Source organism: Panthera tigris, chromosome B4, assembly GCF_018350195.1.
Source record: "Panthera tigris isolate Pti1 chromosome B4, P.tigris_Pti1_mat1.1, whole genome shotgun sequence".
In the NCBI taxonomy this organism is placed as follows: Eukaryota; Metazoa; Chordata; class Mammalia; order Carnivora; family Felidae; genus Panthera; species Panthera tigris.
In genome coordinates, this window is record NC_056666.1 from 70115582 (window position 1) to 70132446 (window position 16865).

A 16865-nucleotide genomic window follows, 5' to 3' on the forward strand; every position below is an offset into this window, starting at 1 on the left:
TTTAGTTTACATAATTATTAATATATTTAGATTTCAAATCATATTGAAAAGACCCAAGTAAAACCAATATTTGTCATAAAAGAATTTCAACTTGCTTCAATAATATCTAGTTTGTTTTCATTGCTTTTTCTTATACTTGGTTTTTTCGTACTCCGTCATTAAAATCATTTCCAGATAGTAAGCAACAGCAGTACGTTTATCGGTATATTGATATTAAATACTTGTGTGCTTTAATAAAATAAAAATGCTACAAAACGTCTACCTTCCAAGTCAAGACACAGGATATTAAGAGTTCCAAAGCCTTCCGTGTGTGTCTCACAACAGCACCCTTCCCTCCTTTTTTAGGGACAACTGCAGCCCCTAGTGTTTATTAATTATATCCTTCCTTTTCTAGTTTTAAAATTATGTCTGTTGTATCTGTAAAGTTTCAAACTGGAAAGGAAAACCACTGTATTATGAAATATGAATTATATTATACAAATTAGCCCTTATACAATTGTGGGAGGGGATGAGGAAGGAGAAGTCCAAAAAGGATCAGAAAAACTAACCGACAATATTTGGTATTAAGATGTCAGAGCTGGCAGGATGCTAGGCACTTCCAGCTACTAGAAGTACAAAGAGGCTTGATGGAAAATTCCAAGGAAGGTTATTGGCTCTTGGGGCTATTGCTTCATGTATAATATGCATGTAAATTTCCTCCATATATTCTATAGTCTGGTAACTCACTTCCTTTTAGTGCTGAATAATATTCCATTGCCTGAATATACCACAATTTATCCACTCACCAACTAAAGGAAATTTTTGTTGCTTCCAATTTTTGGCAATTGTAAATAAAGCTACTGTAAACAAAGTATGCTTTTTTAGTCTTTACTAGCTGTAAGATGTAATATCGAATCTTCTGATCCATTCCTATCGTTCTCCACTGTAGCAAGTGCTCTGTAAATATCCCTAACACACAGTAACCACCACGTAAATATCTATCGAATGAATAGAAATTCCCAAAGATTCTAAATGGAAAAGGCTGATAATATCAAGTGTTGACAAGGATGCGGATAACTAGAATTCTCATTCAACCATCCTCAGAAAATATTTACTAAACCCAAGCCTGTGCATACACTAAGATTCAACTCCCGTCTACATATCGAACAGGTCTGCATACATGTTGGCCAAAAACACAGGCAAGAAATGTTAACAGCATTATTTGTAAGTCTCAAATTTAAAACAACTCTAAATGCTTACCAGCTGGATAACCATATAAATCATATTCGTATGTCATACAATTGTATATTCATACTAGATTGCAATGACAAATCACAATTACAACATGAATCTCAATTTTGTGATTCTCAATTTATCCAAGTTCTATTCATGTAAGGTTCAAAGGCAGACAAACTTATCTATGAGATTTCATGTCTGAATACAGGTTACCCTTATTGGCAGGGCGGGGGCAGTGACTACAATAGGGTATATGGGGAATTTCTAGGGAGTGGATATTGATTTGGGTGCTGACTACACAGGTGCGTTCACTTTGGAAAATTCATCGAACTGGATCTTTAAAATTTTGCTGGATAGGGGTGCCTGGGTGGCTCAGTCGGTTAAGCATCTGACTTCGGCTCAGGTCATGATCATGCAGTCCCTAAGTTTGAGCCCCGTGTCAGGTTCTGTGCTGACAACTCAAGGCCTGGAGCTGCTTTGGATTCTGTGTCTCCTTCTCTGCCCCTCCCCTGCTCACACTCTCTCAAAAATAAATACTAAAAAAAATTAAAATTTTGCTGATGTCACATTTCCATAAAAGTTTACTTAAAAAAACCCTAGTCCAAATTGATTTCTCTTATACTAGAGTATAACTTGCTTTAGATCTTATTTCAGATTGTTCCATGTGTTATTAGCCTTATACAGTATTAGGGTTTTTAGCTCGAAGTAAAAGAATTATTGGGTGAGTGATATTAAGTAAAATACATCAAGTATTTAGGTAATGGGCCTGAATGACAACCACCTTACCTATTGTTCCATTTAACTCTAAAAACCGTTTTTTGGTAGTCACTGTTTTTATGCCAAGAAAATTAAATCTTGTTTCTTGACATGTTAACTTGCCATAGCACACGCAGTGAATTCATAGGAGTCTTGATCCAAACCTAGACATTCTACCACCACAATGGTACTCCATACCACAAGATCTAGGATAAACTTAATATGTAAATTGCAGAAGGCTTGAGATTAATGACCTCTCTCCAAACTCTTCTGGTAAAAGAAAGTTTACATTTCTCTTGGTGAAGTCAAGAATATATTCCCTTGTGTAAGACTAATACAAAACCAGCTTATGCACCATCAAATGCACCATCAATCTGCAGTTTGTAACCCTAGGGCTCTCAAAGTAACTTCTCGACTGAGAAGACTTGATGGACTTTTCTCTTTATTGTCTGGACAATAAATTTCTTCACAGGATGTTCTCTTGTGTATCTTTTCCTTCCATTCTCCAAATGCCGTCTCACCTTTTGACCAAAAATAGTCCCATCAATACCTCTACTGGCTCCTTCCCCACAACCTGAATGTTGTAACTATACATATGTAAATAACTGAATGGTCCCTAAATCATCACCCTTAAAAAGATCCCCCTCTTGGACTTCCCATCTCCAACCTGTCTTATTTTCAATGTGCTTATATTTTATGATGAGGATTGTCTGATAATCTTCCTAGAACACAGCTTTCACACCCACTCCAAAAAATTCAATGATTTAATATTACAGAATTTTTAAATTTTTAAAAATCTCAAACATGATCCCTATTGATCCTCCATATAGAATATCAAGTCATATTTTTTTCAAGGCTTAAATGCCATTTAGTTCACAGTGTAGTATTAGTTTCATGTGCACAATTTAGTGATTCAACACTTGCATACAACACCCAGTGCTCATCCTAAGTGCCCTCCTTAATCCCCATCACCTATTTAACCCATCTCCCCACCCACCTCCCCTCAGGTAACCATCAGTTTGTTCTGTGAGTCCATTTCTTGGTTTGCCTCTTTTCCCCCTACCCCACGTTAATGTTTCTTAAATTCCACATAGAAGTGAAATCACATGGTATTGGTCTTTGATTGCCCAAGTCATATTTCCAAACCTCCTCTCTGAAATGAGCCACTCTTTCTGGTGTCTGGCATTGCTAAGGAATGGTCTCCTACCCAAGTTCTACCCATCAAGGCCAATGCCTGCAACTGAAAGTATACTTCCTGACTTCCCCTAACATGTTTCTGCCTTATTTGGGTGTTTTTTTTTTTTTGCATGAACTGTGAGAGTCCCTTGAGAAGATATCATCTTTAGTTTTCTACAATTCCTAATGTAGTGCCTGATACAGACAGCCTTTTAATGATCTTGAATGGATAGAGGATTTTTTTTTTTTTGGCAGTTCAGTGGCATCCATTCCCTTCATAGTTACTTCCACAATCTGAGTTTCCCCGGGTCACAACTGCAAAATAAAAACCCAGGAAAATAAAAATTCAGGACAGTCTTAGATCACTTTAGAACTTCGTTAACAACTGGTAGAACTTATATGGGCTACCAGAAACTTTGCAGTATTTCATCTCTCACAAATATATATCATGATGTAGGATAGGAGACTTAGTACAAAGGTCTCATTACAATATGATGTGATAAAGTACCTTCTTAAACACATCCTACTAGATTTAGGGTTGAGGCAAATTGGTGCAGGAGCTTAAGAATAATCTTGGGGATGGGAGAGGGAGTACAACCAGGAAGCAGATACCAGGAAGTATCTATAGAAATAAAGGTAACTCCAATCTGCTGTAATTAGGAAGTTTTAGGGAAGTTACTAAACTTTAGATAGTCATAGATTTCTATGAGGCATGAAGTCTTTTACAAGTCTGAGGTGGCAAGGTGATTCAACGGAGCACCAACAAAATTTCTTACAATTTGTTGAGATTTGTTTGCCAACCTGACACGTAACCTACTTTAGGTATCCTGATGGATCTCTCTGCCATTCTGCTTTGGGTACCACCTGCAGTTCCTACCTGCCCACTTAAGATGATAAGTGGATTATATGTATAGACCCAACACTCAGTCATGACAAACCTTTGTTTTAGGCCCACAGAGTTTTGCTGGTTGTGTTCAAATTAGTAATTCATCTTTACGAGCCCCTTTGATAATCCATTACAAAAAGGCTTGTTCCAAATTTTTCTATAATGAGTGTAATACCTACTACTTTAAAAAACAGACCCAAAATTTTTCCTTTAGACACCTAAGAATGGAAGAAAGAGCAATGGTTTTTGAAGTTTCTTCTTCTTAGAACATTTTTAAACATTTGAAGTGTTTCTAGTATTATGTGATTTGTTACCATAAACAATATGTCAACTATCAAATTTTTCAAATGTATATTTTTAAACTTTTCAAGGAAAATTTTCTGATCTGTTTAAATGGCATCCAAATCTTTTGAAGTTTGAGTTTTAACACTATTTGTCAAAGCAAAAATACAAAGTTACAAAACACCACAAGAATCATCCAATTAAAAATGGGCAGAGCACCTGAAGAGACATTCTTCCCAAGATGACCAACAGGCACATGAAACAATGTTCAATATCGCTTATCAGGGAAATCAAATCAAAACCACAAGGAGATGTCACCTTACACTTATCTTTTTGATACAAGTCTTTTTGATAAGTGTTGGCTCAGGCATGGAGAAAAAGGAACCCTTGTAAACTGATGCAGCCACCGTAGAAAATAGTATGGAGGGTCCTTGAGAGATTAAAATAGAACCACCAAAAGATCTGGTTATTCCACTATTGATATTTGTTCCCTCCAAAATGAAAATATTAATTCAAAAAGCTATATGCATCCTTATGTCTATTGAAGCATCTACAACAACCAATACATAGAAGCTACCTAAGTGTCCATTGATGGATAAAGATGTGGTACATACACACAATGGAATATCACTCTGCCATAAAAAGGGTAAGATCTTGCCATTTGTGACAACATGGAGGGATCTAGAAGGTATCATGCTAAGCCAAAGAAGTCAAGGGCAAATGTTATGATACTTATATGTGGAATCTTAAAAGCAAAACTACTAAGCAGAAACAAACCCATAAATACAGAGGGCAAACCGTGACTGCCTGAGGGGGAAGAGGCAAAATGGGTGAAAGGAAGTAGTGGGTATTGGCTTCCAATTGGAATGAAGAAGTCCCTCAGATAAGGAATACACTCAATAGTGTTATAATAGCACTGTATGTGACAGGTCATAGCCACACTTGTGGTGAGCACAGCACAGTATAGAGCTGTAGAATCATGGTAGTGTACTCCTGAACCAATACCCCGTGTCCACTCTATTGAAATAAATCAAAATTACAAACTTGAAAAAATATAGCATTCTAGTACTTCTCAAGAGCTGAAAGACATTATAGAAAGTGAAAATTTGTTACAATTTTTTTTGTATAATCGGTAATTATACTTAAAGTCAGTTACTAATATACAACAGAAACACCCAGTAATAAACTTTTTTCTGTAAGAAGGTATGTATTTCCATGAAATAATTTTTTCAGCTACGGAAGCTACGGAAGTCACATATTGGGATAAACCAGAGTTTTGAACTTCTGTAACAGTGTTGAACCAAGATTTTCAAAACTAATGAAACACCATCCTACTTTTTTATTTTGAGCCAGCACAAGCAGGGAAGAGGCAGAGAGAGAGGGAGACAGAGAATCTCAAGAAGGCTCCATGCTGCCAAAGCAGAGCCCAGTGTGGGGCTGGAACCCACAAAGCCACAAGATCATGACCTGAGCTGAAACCAAGTCAGATGCTTAACTGAGCCAGCCAGTACTCCCTTAAAATTTTTTTTTAATTCCAGTCTCATTAACAAAGTGTTACATTCATTTCAGGGATACGATAGTGTGATTCAACGATTCCATACTTCATCCAGTGCTCATCACAAGTGTACTCCTTAATCCCCATTATCCTACCCCTTTTTAAAAATGAAATTACTCCTGAGGCCCCTGGGTGGCTCAGTCAGTTAAGCATCCAACTTCGGCTCAGGTCATGATCTCCCAAGTCCATGAATTCAAGCCCCACGTTGGGCTCTGTGCTGACAGCTCAGAGACTGGAGCCTGCTTCAGATTCTGTGTCTCCCTCTCTCTTTGCCCCTTCCCCACTCCCACTCTCAAAAAAAATAAACATTAAGAAAATATGCATTTAAAGAAATAAAAATGAGATTACTCTAACAGTTTTATAGATTTGTAATGTATTTGAGAAATGTTACCTATGATCAAAATAGAGAACAGTCTAGAGAATGTCAAAGAGACTCTACAACATTAATGTCAAAACCTTTGTTGTTCCTGTGATTATATAGGAACTAAAATGGTTTTCTCAAACTACTGAAAGTTGACAAATACAATTAGGGTATCTAAATGCACTAATATTAACAATGCCTATATATCCTACATAAACAGAATCAGAGTACAGAGATATTGTAGAGTACTGAGAGTATGTTCTTATAAAACATCTAAAAATCTATTTCCAGAGATTCTTAACCATTCCAACCATTATGTCCGGGAATACAGAATTATCAACACATGTCCATTTTAATATAGATGTGTAAAGAAAAACAGAATATCACCATTTCATGTTTTTTTTGAGTTAACATTCTAACTTCATTCAGTATAAAACACAAGTCTCTTATGATCTCATCAGTATATATCTACTTAAATTTTTTCTAGGTTTTCCATTTTAAACTTACAAGGCCCATTTGTGTCTCCAAGATTATTTTCATTCCATCCTCTATCTTGGTGCATGCTCTCCCTTTTGGTGAGGCATGAAATCCACCTACATCAAGGAGGCAGATGCCCAAATTATGCAAAAACAATTCTCACATAGGGACTTAGGACACCACGCATTTCTTGCCAGGTTATAATGAAATATATCCTACTAGTTAGGCTTTCTAGAAAAATCTGTCAAAATTATGTTCTCAAGTACAATCTTCATCACTAATTATTGGATAATTACAGTGTATTAAGGTCCCAGTATTATGAGTCTGCAATATTATAAGTCACATAGTTACTGAAATGAAAGAGGAATCCAATTCTGCATTCTGACCATTTGTTTATGTAGTACATTCATCACTAAACTGAAAACTTCTCGTATGCAGGGATTGTGCCTGATTTATCTAGTGCCCAGTGTCTAACCTGTAGGGGATGCACATTACGTTGGTGACAGCCCATGATGTATAGTAGAAAGATATAGTAACAAATGGAAACAGTTTAATACTTCCTGATAAAGTATGTTCAACTATAACGTGGAATAAAATAGGTTTCCAGCTTTTTACTACGGTTATATAGATCTTTTCCAAATATAAGAAAATAAATTACTATAGTTTTACTGAATTCTCCACTCCACAAAGAATTGACAGTTTCTTGAACCATTTCCCGACACATTACCTTTCCCCTGGCTGCTGCTGGCCTTAGGGAGAGGCAGTAACAAGTTTCTTTCATCCAGAGTGAGAGCCCCAGTGGAAGAAGCCTCCCAATCCCTGCCCTGAGACCCTCAACGTTCTTTTGTTACAGGAGACTGTGAACTTGACAGTATAGATTTACTAGGTATATGCTGGTACCACATGCTCATTGCTAAAAGTGCTTCTCTTGGTTGCATTCTCTGTCACATTAGAGATTACAGATACAAGCCTCTGTATAGATTTAAAAAAAGAAACACTTTGGGAGAAAGTCCTAGAATCTAGAAGATTCAAATATCAAGCTGTCTTTTTTTAATGAGTTGTCTCGTGGGAGTGCCTGGGTGGCTCAGTCGGTTGAGCGTCTGACTTCAGCTCAGGTCATGATGTCACAGCTCTGAGTTCGAGCCCCGCATTAGGCTCTGTGCTGACAGTTCGGAGCCTGCTTCCCATTCTGTGTCTCCCTCTCTCTCTGCCCCTAACCCACTTGCATTCTGCCTCTGTCTCTCTCAAAATAAACATTAAAAAAAATCTTTTTTAATGAGTTGTCTCGTTTTTGGAGGAAAAAACAATTCTTAACAAAAAGACAAAAAATAAGTTCTTTAGTTCTGTTGGCTCATTAACCCCAGAACACAATGGGATGCCTATTTTCTTACCAAACATGACTTCATTTTATGTAGAGAATAAAAGCATTCTAGGAAAATGAACCCGTTAAAAGAGATAATGGGAAAATAAGTTATTATGAATTTACTTTCATAAGTTATTATGAATTTAAGGGCATTTGCTAGAACAGTTTGACTACATATGTAACATTAATAGTCATGCAACAGAAGAGAAAAACAAAACTTTTACTCACCTTTTAAGGACCATCTTGGTCATGAGCACGTCTTTTTTTTACTAAATAATGTGACACCATAAATTTTTATTGTTTATAATATATAGAAATATAAAAATTTCTAGTATTTAAAATTGATAGCTTAATAATAGATCTTGTTTTTAAAATGCCAATGTTAGTTTCTAACAGATTTAAAATATTAATAGCTTAAAACTCAAATTATTAACACCATGTACTATTCAACAGTTAAATGTTTAATAAGAAATTAATGACTTGTTAATTTAAGAAAAACAGCACCAAGAGAAAAGAGGCTTTCATTACAATTCAGGATCTATTCAGAGACTTAAAACATTTCAGGTATTGATCCAAGTAGTAAAAATACAACATACATACGAATTATGCAAAGCACAAAGCCACAACACATGTCATTAATAAACAAGGGTTAAAATAGAATCATTTCACATGGACTAATCACAAAAATAGTCATTAAATTAACAGACATATGTTAAGATTTCTTTAATCATGCTCATAAATTACAAGATTTTCCACAAGATGGAGCAAATCTAAATGTGTATTTACAACTTTCTTCCTAGTCACATTTAAATGATTTAACACTTTACAATTTTACTTTAAAAAGAAACGTTTGAGATTTCATGTCATTCCTGTATGTATATGTATACATATACACACAAATTTGTAATTTTCTAACCTAGTGTATATGATCTGCTGAAATTAAAGTTACCCTTGAAAGAACATTAACCTGATATGTTAATAAGAGGTATTCTGAAGTTTGGCTAATATGTAGCAACACAAAGAGGTAAAAGGTTATATCTAGTTCTAACAACAACAACAAAAACCATTTCAGATCCCTTAAACTCTTTTAATATAAAAGGCTAATTTAAGGAATAAAATTCTTCATATAACAAAAGAAATCCAGGCACTTTAATATGTGTGTACTTTATACCTGTAAAAAGTGAATAAATAAGTTTGTAAAAACTCTGATATAAACATTGTGATTTTAAAATTTTCATCTTCAATTTCTGAGAAAAAGACACTACGATTCCTCACTAGTGCAGAGTCTGAATTATTCAGTGAGATCCTTTTGGAATAGACACGCAGTAATGAAGAACTGTGTACTTCTGTGTTACTTTTTTGTAACTGGGTATTTTCTTGGTTATTGGTTTTTGTGAGGCTGAAAAAGTTATCCATGCACACAACCTTACTGAACATTCAGGTTTCTCGCTTACAATTTACATACAAAAAGAGCATGACACAAATATATCGGAATACAGTATTAGATGACTTCCAACACAATATATAAACATTGTGTGATACTGTATACCTTAGACTTACACAACGTTCTATGCCAATTGTATCTCAAAGCTGGAAAGAAATTGTGTAAATACGATACCGAGTATGTAGAGAAGGCTGACAAACCTCGTAGGAGGTTTTAAAATACTGAAGAATGAAAAACACTAAAAACTGACCCCAAATGAATATTTATAATTCTAATAGTCTATAACTTTCAGTATTTTATGCCAAATTTGAAAAGCATTATGTTTATTACATAGAGCAGGCATCAGCAAACTTTTCCCAAAAGGGGCCAAACAGTAAATATTTCAGGCTTTAAGAGCCAGTCTCTATTACAATAACTATAGTACCAAAAGCAGCCATGGGTAATACTTTGAAAACAAAAAAGTGTGGATGACTGTTCCTATAAAACTCATTTACAAAAATAGGCAATAGGCCAGATTTGATCTATGGGCCATAGTCTGCTGACCCCTCAAACAAAAAATATCACTGAAACAATTTTAGGTACTTCAAAAATAAATGCCATTACAATTTAACCCTCTAAGTGGTTAGGAGTCTGCTTTCCGAATTGGGACAAAACTCCAAGAAACAATCCATAGCCTTATTAAGAACTAGGCTTGTAATGTCAAAAAAATGAAGGACACCGTAACAGATCTAGTAAAGAGAAGGTGAATTTCCACTAAGATAGTTGACCTAAAAAGGTATCTTTTTATAGTGTGTTCCTATATTATTTCAAATCTCTCCAACTAGACTATAAAACTCCATAGGAGTAAGAAATCGGTCTTGATTTCTGTTATACTACCTGGATATAGATGGTCAATATTTTACTAAGTAAATATGTGAATGCCTTCTATGGCAAAATAGGTTTACGTTAGTTCCAACAAAGTGATGCAGCAGTTTAAGATCCTCCTATAATGTTAAACTTTCCTGTCGTTTTCCATCAGTCACACTGACTACAGAGAGGCATTTCAGCCTGAACTAGAACTTGACCTACTCTTCTAATAGGAATTGGAACTTTTGTTCATATCACATTGTAAAGCTTTGACTTGGGGAAAGCAAACCAAGTGCAGACATCAGGGTTGGATCATAAAGCCAGAGTTATAATTATTTTCCAAGTAAAGAACTGTAGAGCTTTATAGAGACAGACTCACAACAGTTCTTCAGTTGGAAAAAGTATACTTGATTGTTCATGATTTAAAATATGAAAGGTGACCAAAATGTTCATTTCAACATATTTATATATTAATTATTCTTCAAAGCCTGGATATTTGAAATATACTTAAATAAACCAGTCATGAACAATACTTATGAATTTTGTCTATGGCTCCAAAAAAAAAAAAAATAAATTAAAACATCCCCAAAACGTAACTCCACACAGTGGAAGATTCACATAAATTACTATACAAATATTTTTCTGTGATGTATGTAACAGACTTTAACAATTCACTTTAAATTTCTCTGTCTTTTAATATTTTCACATTTCCAAACAAAATACTAAGTTTAACAATGATTAAAAAAAAAAAAAAAAAAGACAGTTTTAAAGAATGTTATTTGCTTTTGGATCAGTTACTAGACATTGACAGACAAAAGCCACGTCCAGTTATACACTTAAACAAGACACAGCCTTAATTTGCCATTGTAACAAGCACAATGTTAACATTATTTACAAATGTATACAGTGAAACAATTATAATTAGAGGACAAGCCAAAGATGTACTGGAGGAAAATATGTCCATTAGAATAGTGCTATGGTTCAAAATTCACTTGTAAAAAAATAAATACATCTAAGATTATATATATTACATTACTTGAAATTGAATGGATTCTTCTTCCAAACTATCAAATTTAGTAACATAAGCCAAGATGGCCAGTGATCTGCTTAAAAAATAAGATAGAGTGTGCACCACAATGTATAAAGAAATTAAGGTAAAAGGGTCACAGTAAAACACAACAAAATGGACAAAAATAAGAACACTATCGTACCGACTTCCATGGTCCCCGATGCCATGATACGTCACCAGGGCAAGCATGCACATGACACTGCACCACACTAGGTGGCTTGCTTAAGATCTCACAGTTTTGCTCTTGTGACATTTGGCCATTGGGAAACTGACATATTACGAATCTTGATTTTATTCCTCCTCCACATGTTTGTGTACACTAAAAATAAGAAAATTCAAAACTATGTGGTTTGAAAGACAGTATTATATTGCTTAATTCACTGTTTCATACCTAAGTCGTAATGCTAGAGTTTTCTTCCTGAGTAAAAAAGTGTTAGTTCTATAACTAAAAAACTAGACAAAATTTTGAGAATTATACCATAAGATGTTGCATTAAGATATCAAGGGTCTATAAGGTAGACAAGTCAAATAAAACTGATTTAATAATTAACTACATAATTTATGATCGCCTATCAATAGATACCTGGCTAGCCATGAAAGCTAATAAGATCTAAATTTGTAAACAGAGAAAGATGTTCAGTATGTGTTACATGACAACAGCAGGGGGCAAAGAAGCCCATGTAATATGATTGTCTTTGTGGAACCCACGCAAGAAGAAAAGTCTGGAAGAAAATGTATCAAAAGTTAAAAGTTCTCATCTCTTCGTAATTTCTCATATCGTTTGAGTTTTTACAATGAGCATGCCTAAAGTCAGGAGTAAAAATATCATTTTCATTTTGGAAATGGTAAAAGAACTTTTTAAAATGTACTTGATATTGGCACCTGTTCAGAAATGTATCTTTAATCAATGATTTCCAAATACTCTGGGAAAATATATACTAAAACCCATTAAAAATATTTGACTAGGTGGTTTATTTTGTTCATCTAAAGCCAATATAAGTCTTATTCTTTTTCATGCATAATATAGGTGGAGTTAGTATTCATTACAATGGCTTTAAAAATTATTCTTCCTATCTCCAGTGTCTACAAGAATGCCAGCGTATGAAGTGCTTGATAATTGACCACCTTCTGCTCAGATAATTCACTAAATGAATGGCTCAGTAATAAGACACAAGCATGGCCAATATAGCAATCTAATTTTGTATCTTTAGATCAACCATATTTTCTAAGAAAACGTTAATATACTAGTTTTAGAAAGGTATTAGTTTCAGACATATTGGCATGCATAGGAGATTCTGTTAAAAAATCTGGACTAGTTTCCTATTGCAAATGAGTGATTTAGTCTATTAGAAGAACTTGATTTTACTAAAAATAAATCTTTCTGTATAGTATAGTGAAGTTATATCATCCAACAGGAACAGGGTGAAGTACTCAACTTTCAGTCTTCAGAGATGTTATCATCTCTGCAAGTTTAGAAAATGGGACTTACTTCTCCCCAGCTTCCAAAGTTCCACCGCGGACAAGGTCCTGAATCGCAGCGCTTGGACTCTGGGGGCCTCGCGGCCGCATCGCAATAACTGGCACTCCGTCCGTTTTCATCCTGGCAGACCACGACTCTGTGCTGCACGCCTCCCGCACAGCTACTGGAGCACTGACAAGGAGGACACACACACACCGGAGACACCGCAGCGTCAAATTACACGGTGAAAAGGCATGGGCATTCTGACTCTCCATTCTAAAATCCCCATCACTGGGACAATCTCAATCGAGAAACCCTGCCAGAAACATGAGCGTACTTGAATTTGTCGATGAAAAGGTGCAACAGTAAAGCTGGCAAGAGCAAATTCACCCCATTCCTGGGTGTGAAGTAAAAAGGAATTAAAGTTTTAAGATCTCACTAGGAAGGAATTAAAAAAAAAGAAAAAGATCAAGTCTCTCAGCTTTGATATTGCTATTTTTTTGTCTCCTAACTTTTATGTAAAATAGGAGCTGTAATTGCCTTTTGTAGTTTCATGATTTTCTACCAGCTTACTGCACTCTTCACGTAATTTCTAGGTTTGATTTTTCTTCACAGACATTTGCAGTCTTACCTATTAGAAGCTTCTTTTTATTATAATGCACTCCAACCAGATTGTTTTTAAGTGCATTCTTCTGTAATCATAATATCACATTAGTGTATAATTCAGTAAGAACTCTGGGGATTTGTAATTTGCATCAAAAATCGCTTAATCCTTTTATGATTTAAACTATTGATCTTCAGATAAATTTCGCATTAAAAGTATTTGATGTCATTACATACCTATCTGTTAAAGGGCTATAACAAAATTACAGAATTAATATAACTCAATAGAGACGGCTTACTGATCCCCACGGTCCTGTTCTCCATTGATTTCCGCTGATTGACAGATGGACCCTCTGATTTTGATTATCTTCTGGTTTGTGAGTTAATGGAAAATTCCTGCCTGGAAAATGGCTTGGCTGCTCAGAGGAACTTGGAAAGTGACTGTACATGGGTGGGCAGGCTGCCAGGTTACATTCTTGTTCGATCAAAGGGCGAATTGCAGGGTCACAGTAATTCTCATTAATTGGCTGATGGTAGTTGATGCATAAAACTTGTCGAGTTGTTTTTCCATGGCCACAGGAAGCTGAACACTGATCACAAATTTAGCCAACATTTATAATGTAGTAAATTATATTATTATACTAAATATTAATTTTTTTTCTCCTAAAAATACTTACAGGTGACCAATTCCCAGTTTGCCACTCTCCACAAGGGTTAAAACAGACAGATATCTCAGCAGGTCGGGGTAAATGGGCACAATAGGATTCATCTGCTATTCCATCATAAGCATCACGACAGCTTACATAGCGGGCTTGATTACCTCGTCCACAAGACACAGAGCACTTAAAAAAATAAAAGGATTATACCAACAGGTTACATAGTAGCCCTCCCAAGTAGCTTTTGCTCCAATGTCTAAAACATGATGTTTCTTGGAAAAAAATTGTAAACCGAGTCAAATAGAGCCAGAGCAATGAATCCCCCTTATCAGTTCAGATCATAAATTTCACCAACAAGATATCTGCAGTGAGAACAAGATACTACTTCTTGGGATACTGATTATTATTTGCTAAAAAAGATACAGAAAACATTTCATAAGACAGCTTATTTTAGGGGTGCATGGGTGGCTCAGTCAGTCAAGGATCCAACTTTGGCTCAGGTCATGATCTCAGTCTGTGAGTTCGAGCCCCACATCGGGCTCTTGCTGGCAGCTCGGAGCCTGGAGCCAGATTCAGATTCTGTGTTGTCCTCTCTCTCTGCCCCTCCCCCACTCACATTCTCTCTCTCTCTCTCAAAAATAAACAAAAATTTAAAAGTCAGCTTACCTTAAGTAACTTTAAACACCTAACAGAGTCTAAATGATCCCATAAATTATTCAGAGAATACATGAAGCTTACAAATATAGCTTCTAAGTAAGATTAAAGCAAACCATATACTCCAAAGACATTAACTTTTTCAGTCTAGAAAAACATGAAAATGTGGATAGCTTAAATGAAGGCTGATAAAAAGCCTAATTTCACATCTGCTTCATATAAATATTATCATTCCCCTTTTGTGGATTAGAAAACAGACCCAGAAAACTTCCATTTCTTGCCCAGAGACACAGCACTCCCAAAAGGTACAGCAGGATTTAGCCATTACATCATTTCAGAACCCCACGCCACTCATCGAACTACCTGAGAATGAACACATAACATTCATTTGGCTAACCTAAAGGAACCATTTTGATGTTCTATGGAGGCTTTTAGACAAACACTGTACTTCTTAAAGGATTTCACTTACTGGGGTCCAAGAACCATGTCGCCACTGAGCTATCTTTCCCGTGGGAATAGCTGGCAATGAAGTGGCCCCAATTTTAGGAATAACTGGGCAAGGCATAACCGAACAGTCCTGTTCAAAAGAAAAATGCATCTCAAAATATAAGTTCATCACTCTAATTTATGTTAAATTCTATACTTCATTTCTTCTTCTGCACGTCTAATTTAAAAAGAGCTGAATTACAAGTTAGTGATGCAAAAGTTTTTATTTTTCAGAAGTACCAAGTACTGTCAAGGACTCCCAGTGGATAGTATAAATCTGGATTATAAAGTTTGGATTATCCTGTCTGATGGTTGAAAGGAAAGAAGCAAAACTAGCACTAAGCTGAAATATCCTGAATGAACATAGAACACTATTTTCAAGTAGTACAAAACACTTTAGAACTTCATATGCACAATAGACACTATCCGTGTGCATTTCAAAGGAAAATACCTAACAAATGAGTGATTCAGTGGCAGATCAAGTGTAAAAAAAGCTACAAAACTGGCAACACCAAAAAAGATAAATTCTCCAACACACAGGTACACAAACATGTTTTCAAGGGATAGAAGTAGGAAAAAAAATACGTATGAAATAAGTTTAATACATGAATCCTCCTGTAACAAGTCTTTTTGTTTACTATCCGCGAAGAGGTATCCTTTACCTGCCTATCACTTGGGCGACTAGCTCCGTGGCACGCTCTGTCATCTAAGACTGCACTGAGTAGCTCATTGACACATTTAACAGCACGCATCTGATACCCTCGTCCACATGTGGCTGTGCACTGAAAGGACAGAAGCACTTATCAAACGCCATTGTTCAAAAGTTGTATACGTTTTCTTAATATGGTTAATATACTTCCAGATCTTATTAGTGATTTACATCAGATTCCACACAAAATCAGCAAATGTAATCCATATATATCATTCCATTTAATATAGATAATAAAATTTTGAAGTTAAAATGGACAACTGTTCTATCTTTAAAAAGTTATGTAGGGAGGGCTTAGTTGGTTAAACGTATGACTCCTGATTTCGGCTCAGGTCATAACCTCCTGGTTAATGACTTCGAGCCCTGCATCAGACTCTGAGCTGACAGTGCAGAGCCTGCTTGGGATTCTCTCTCCCTCCTTCTCTCCCTCTTCCTCCCCGACTTGTGCTCTCTCTCAAAATAAACTTAGAAAAAAAAATTCTTAAGTTATGTAAAGTAGTGCTTGGGTGGCTTAGTTGGTTAAGCATCCAACTCCTGATTTTGGCTCAGATCATAATCTTGTGGTCGAGAGGTGGGATGTTCTCTCTCAAAATAAACCAAAAAAAAAAAATAAAAGCTTTGTAAAAATTTCAATAGAGTCTTGATATGTTGGAGGCAGAGTTCATACAATTTAGGAGAACTAAATATTTTTCAAAATCTACCTGGTGTATGTATGTATGGCTTTTAATACACTAAATTATCTTCAAAGAGATAATGAAAGATGATCATCAAGTTGAATGGAAGAGGAGACAAGGTTTCCCATCCACGGTGACAACCTGCATGGGTTAATGGGCTGCCCATCTTCATCCAGCCTGACCACTGCTCATCC

At 35.6% G+C, this 16865-nt stretch overlaps 1 protein-coding gene across 1 annotated transcript in view; it reads right to left on the reverse strand.

Annotated features, from left to right (window-relative positions):
* ADAMTS20 (ADAM metallopeptidase with thrombospondin type 1 motif 20) overlaps positions 1–16865 on the reverse strand; it is a 171295-nt gene that overhangs the window by 59755 nt on the left and 94675 nt on the right. Inside the window, exons 23-28 of the mRNA XM_042990808.1 lie at positions 15951–16070; positions 15272–15379; positions 14170–14334; positions 13792–14082; positions 12920–13081; positions 11573–11749 (exon numbers count right to left, since the gene is read on the reverse strand). Of these exons, the coding sequence (XP_042846742.1) occupies positions 11573–11749; positions 12920–13081; positions 13792–14082; positions 14170–14334; positions 15272–15379; positions 15951–16070 (1023 nt within the window). The remainder of the gene's footprint in view (positions 1–11572; positions 11750–12919; positions 13082–13791; positions 14083–14169; positions 14335–15271; positions 15380–15950; positions 16071–16865) is intronic.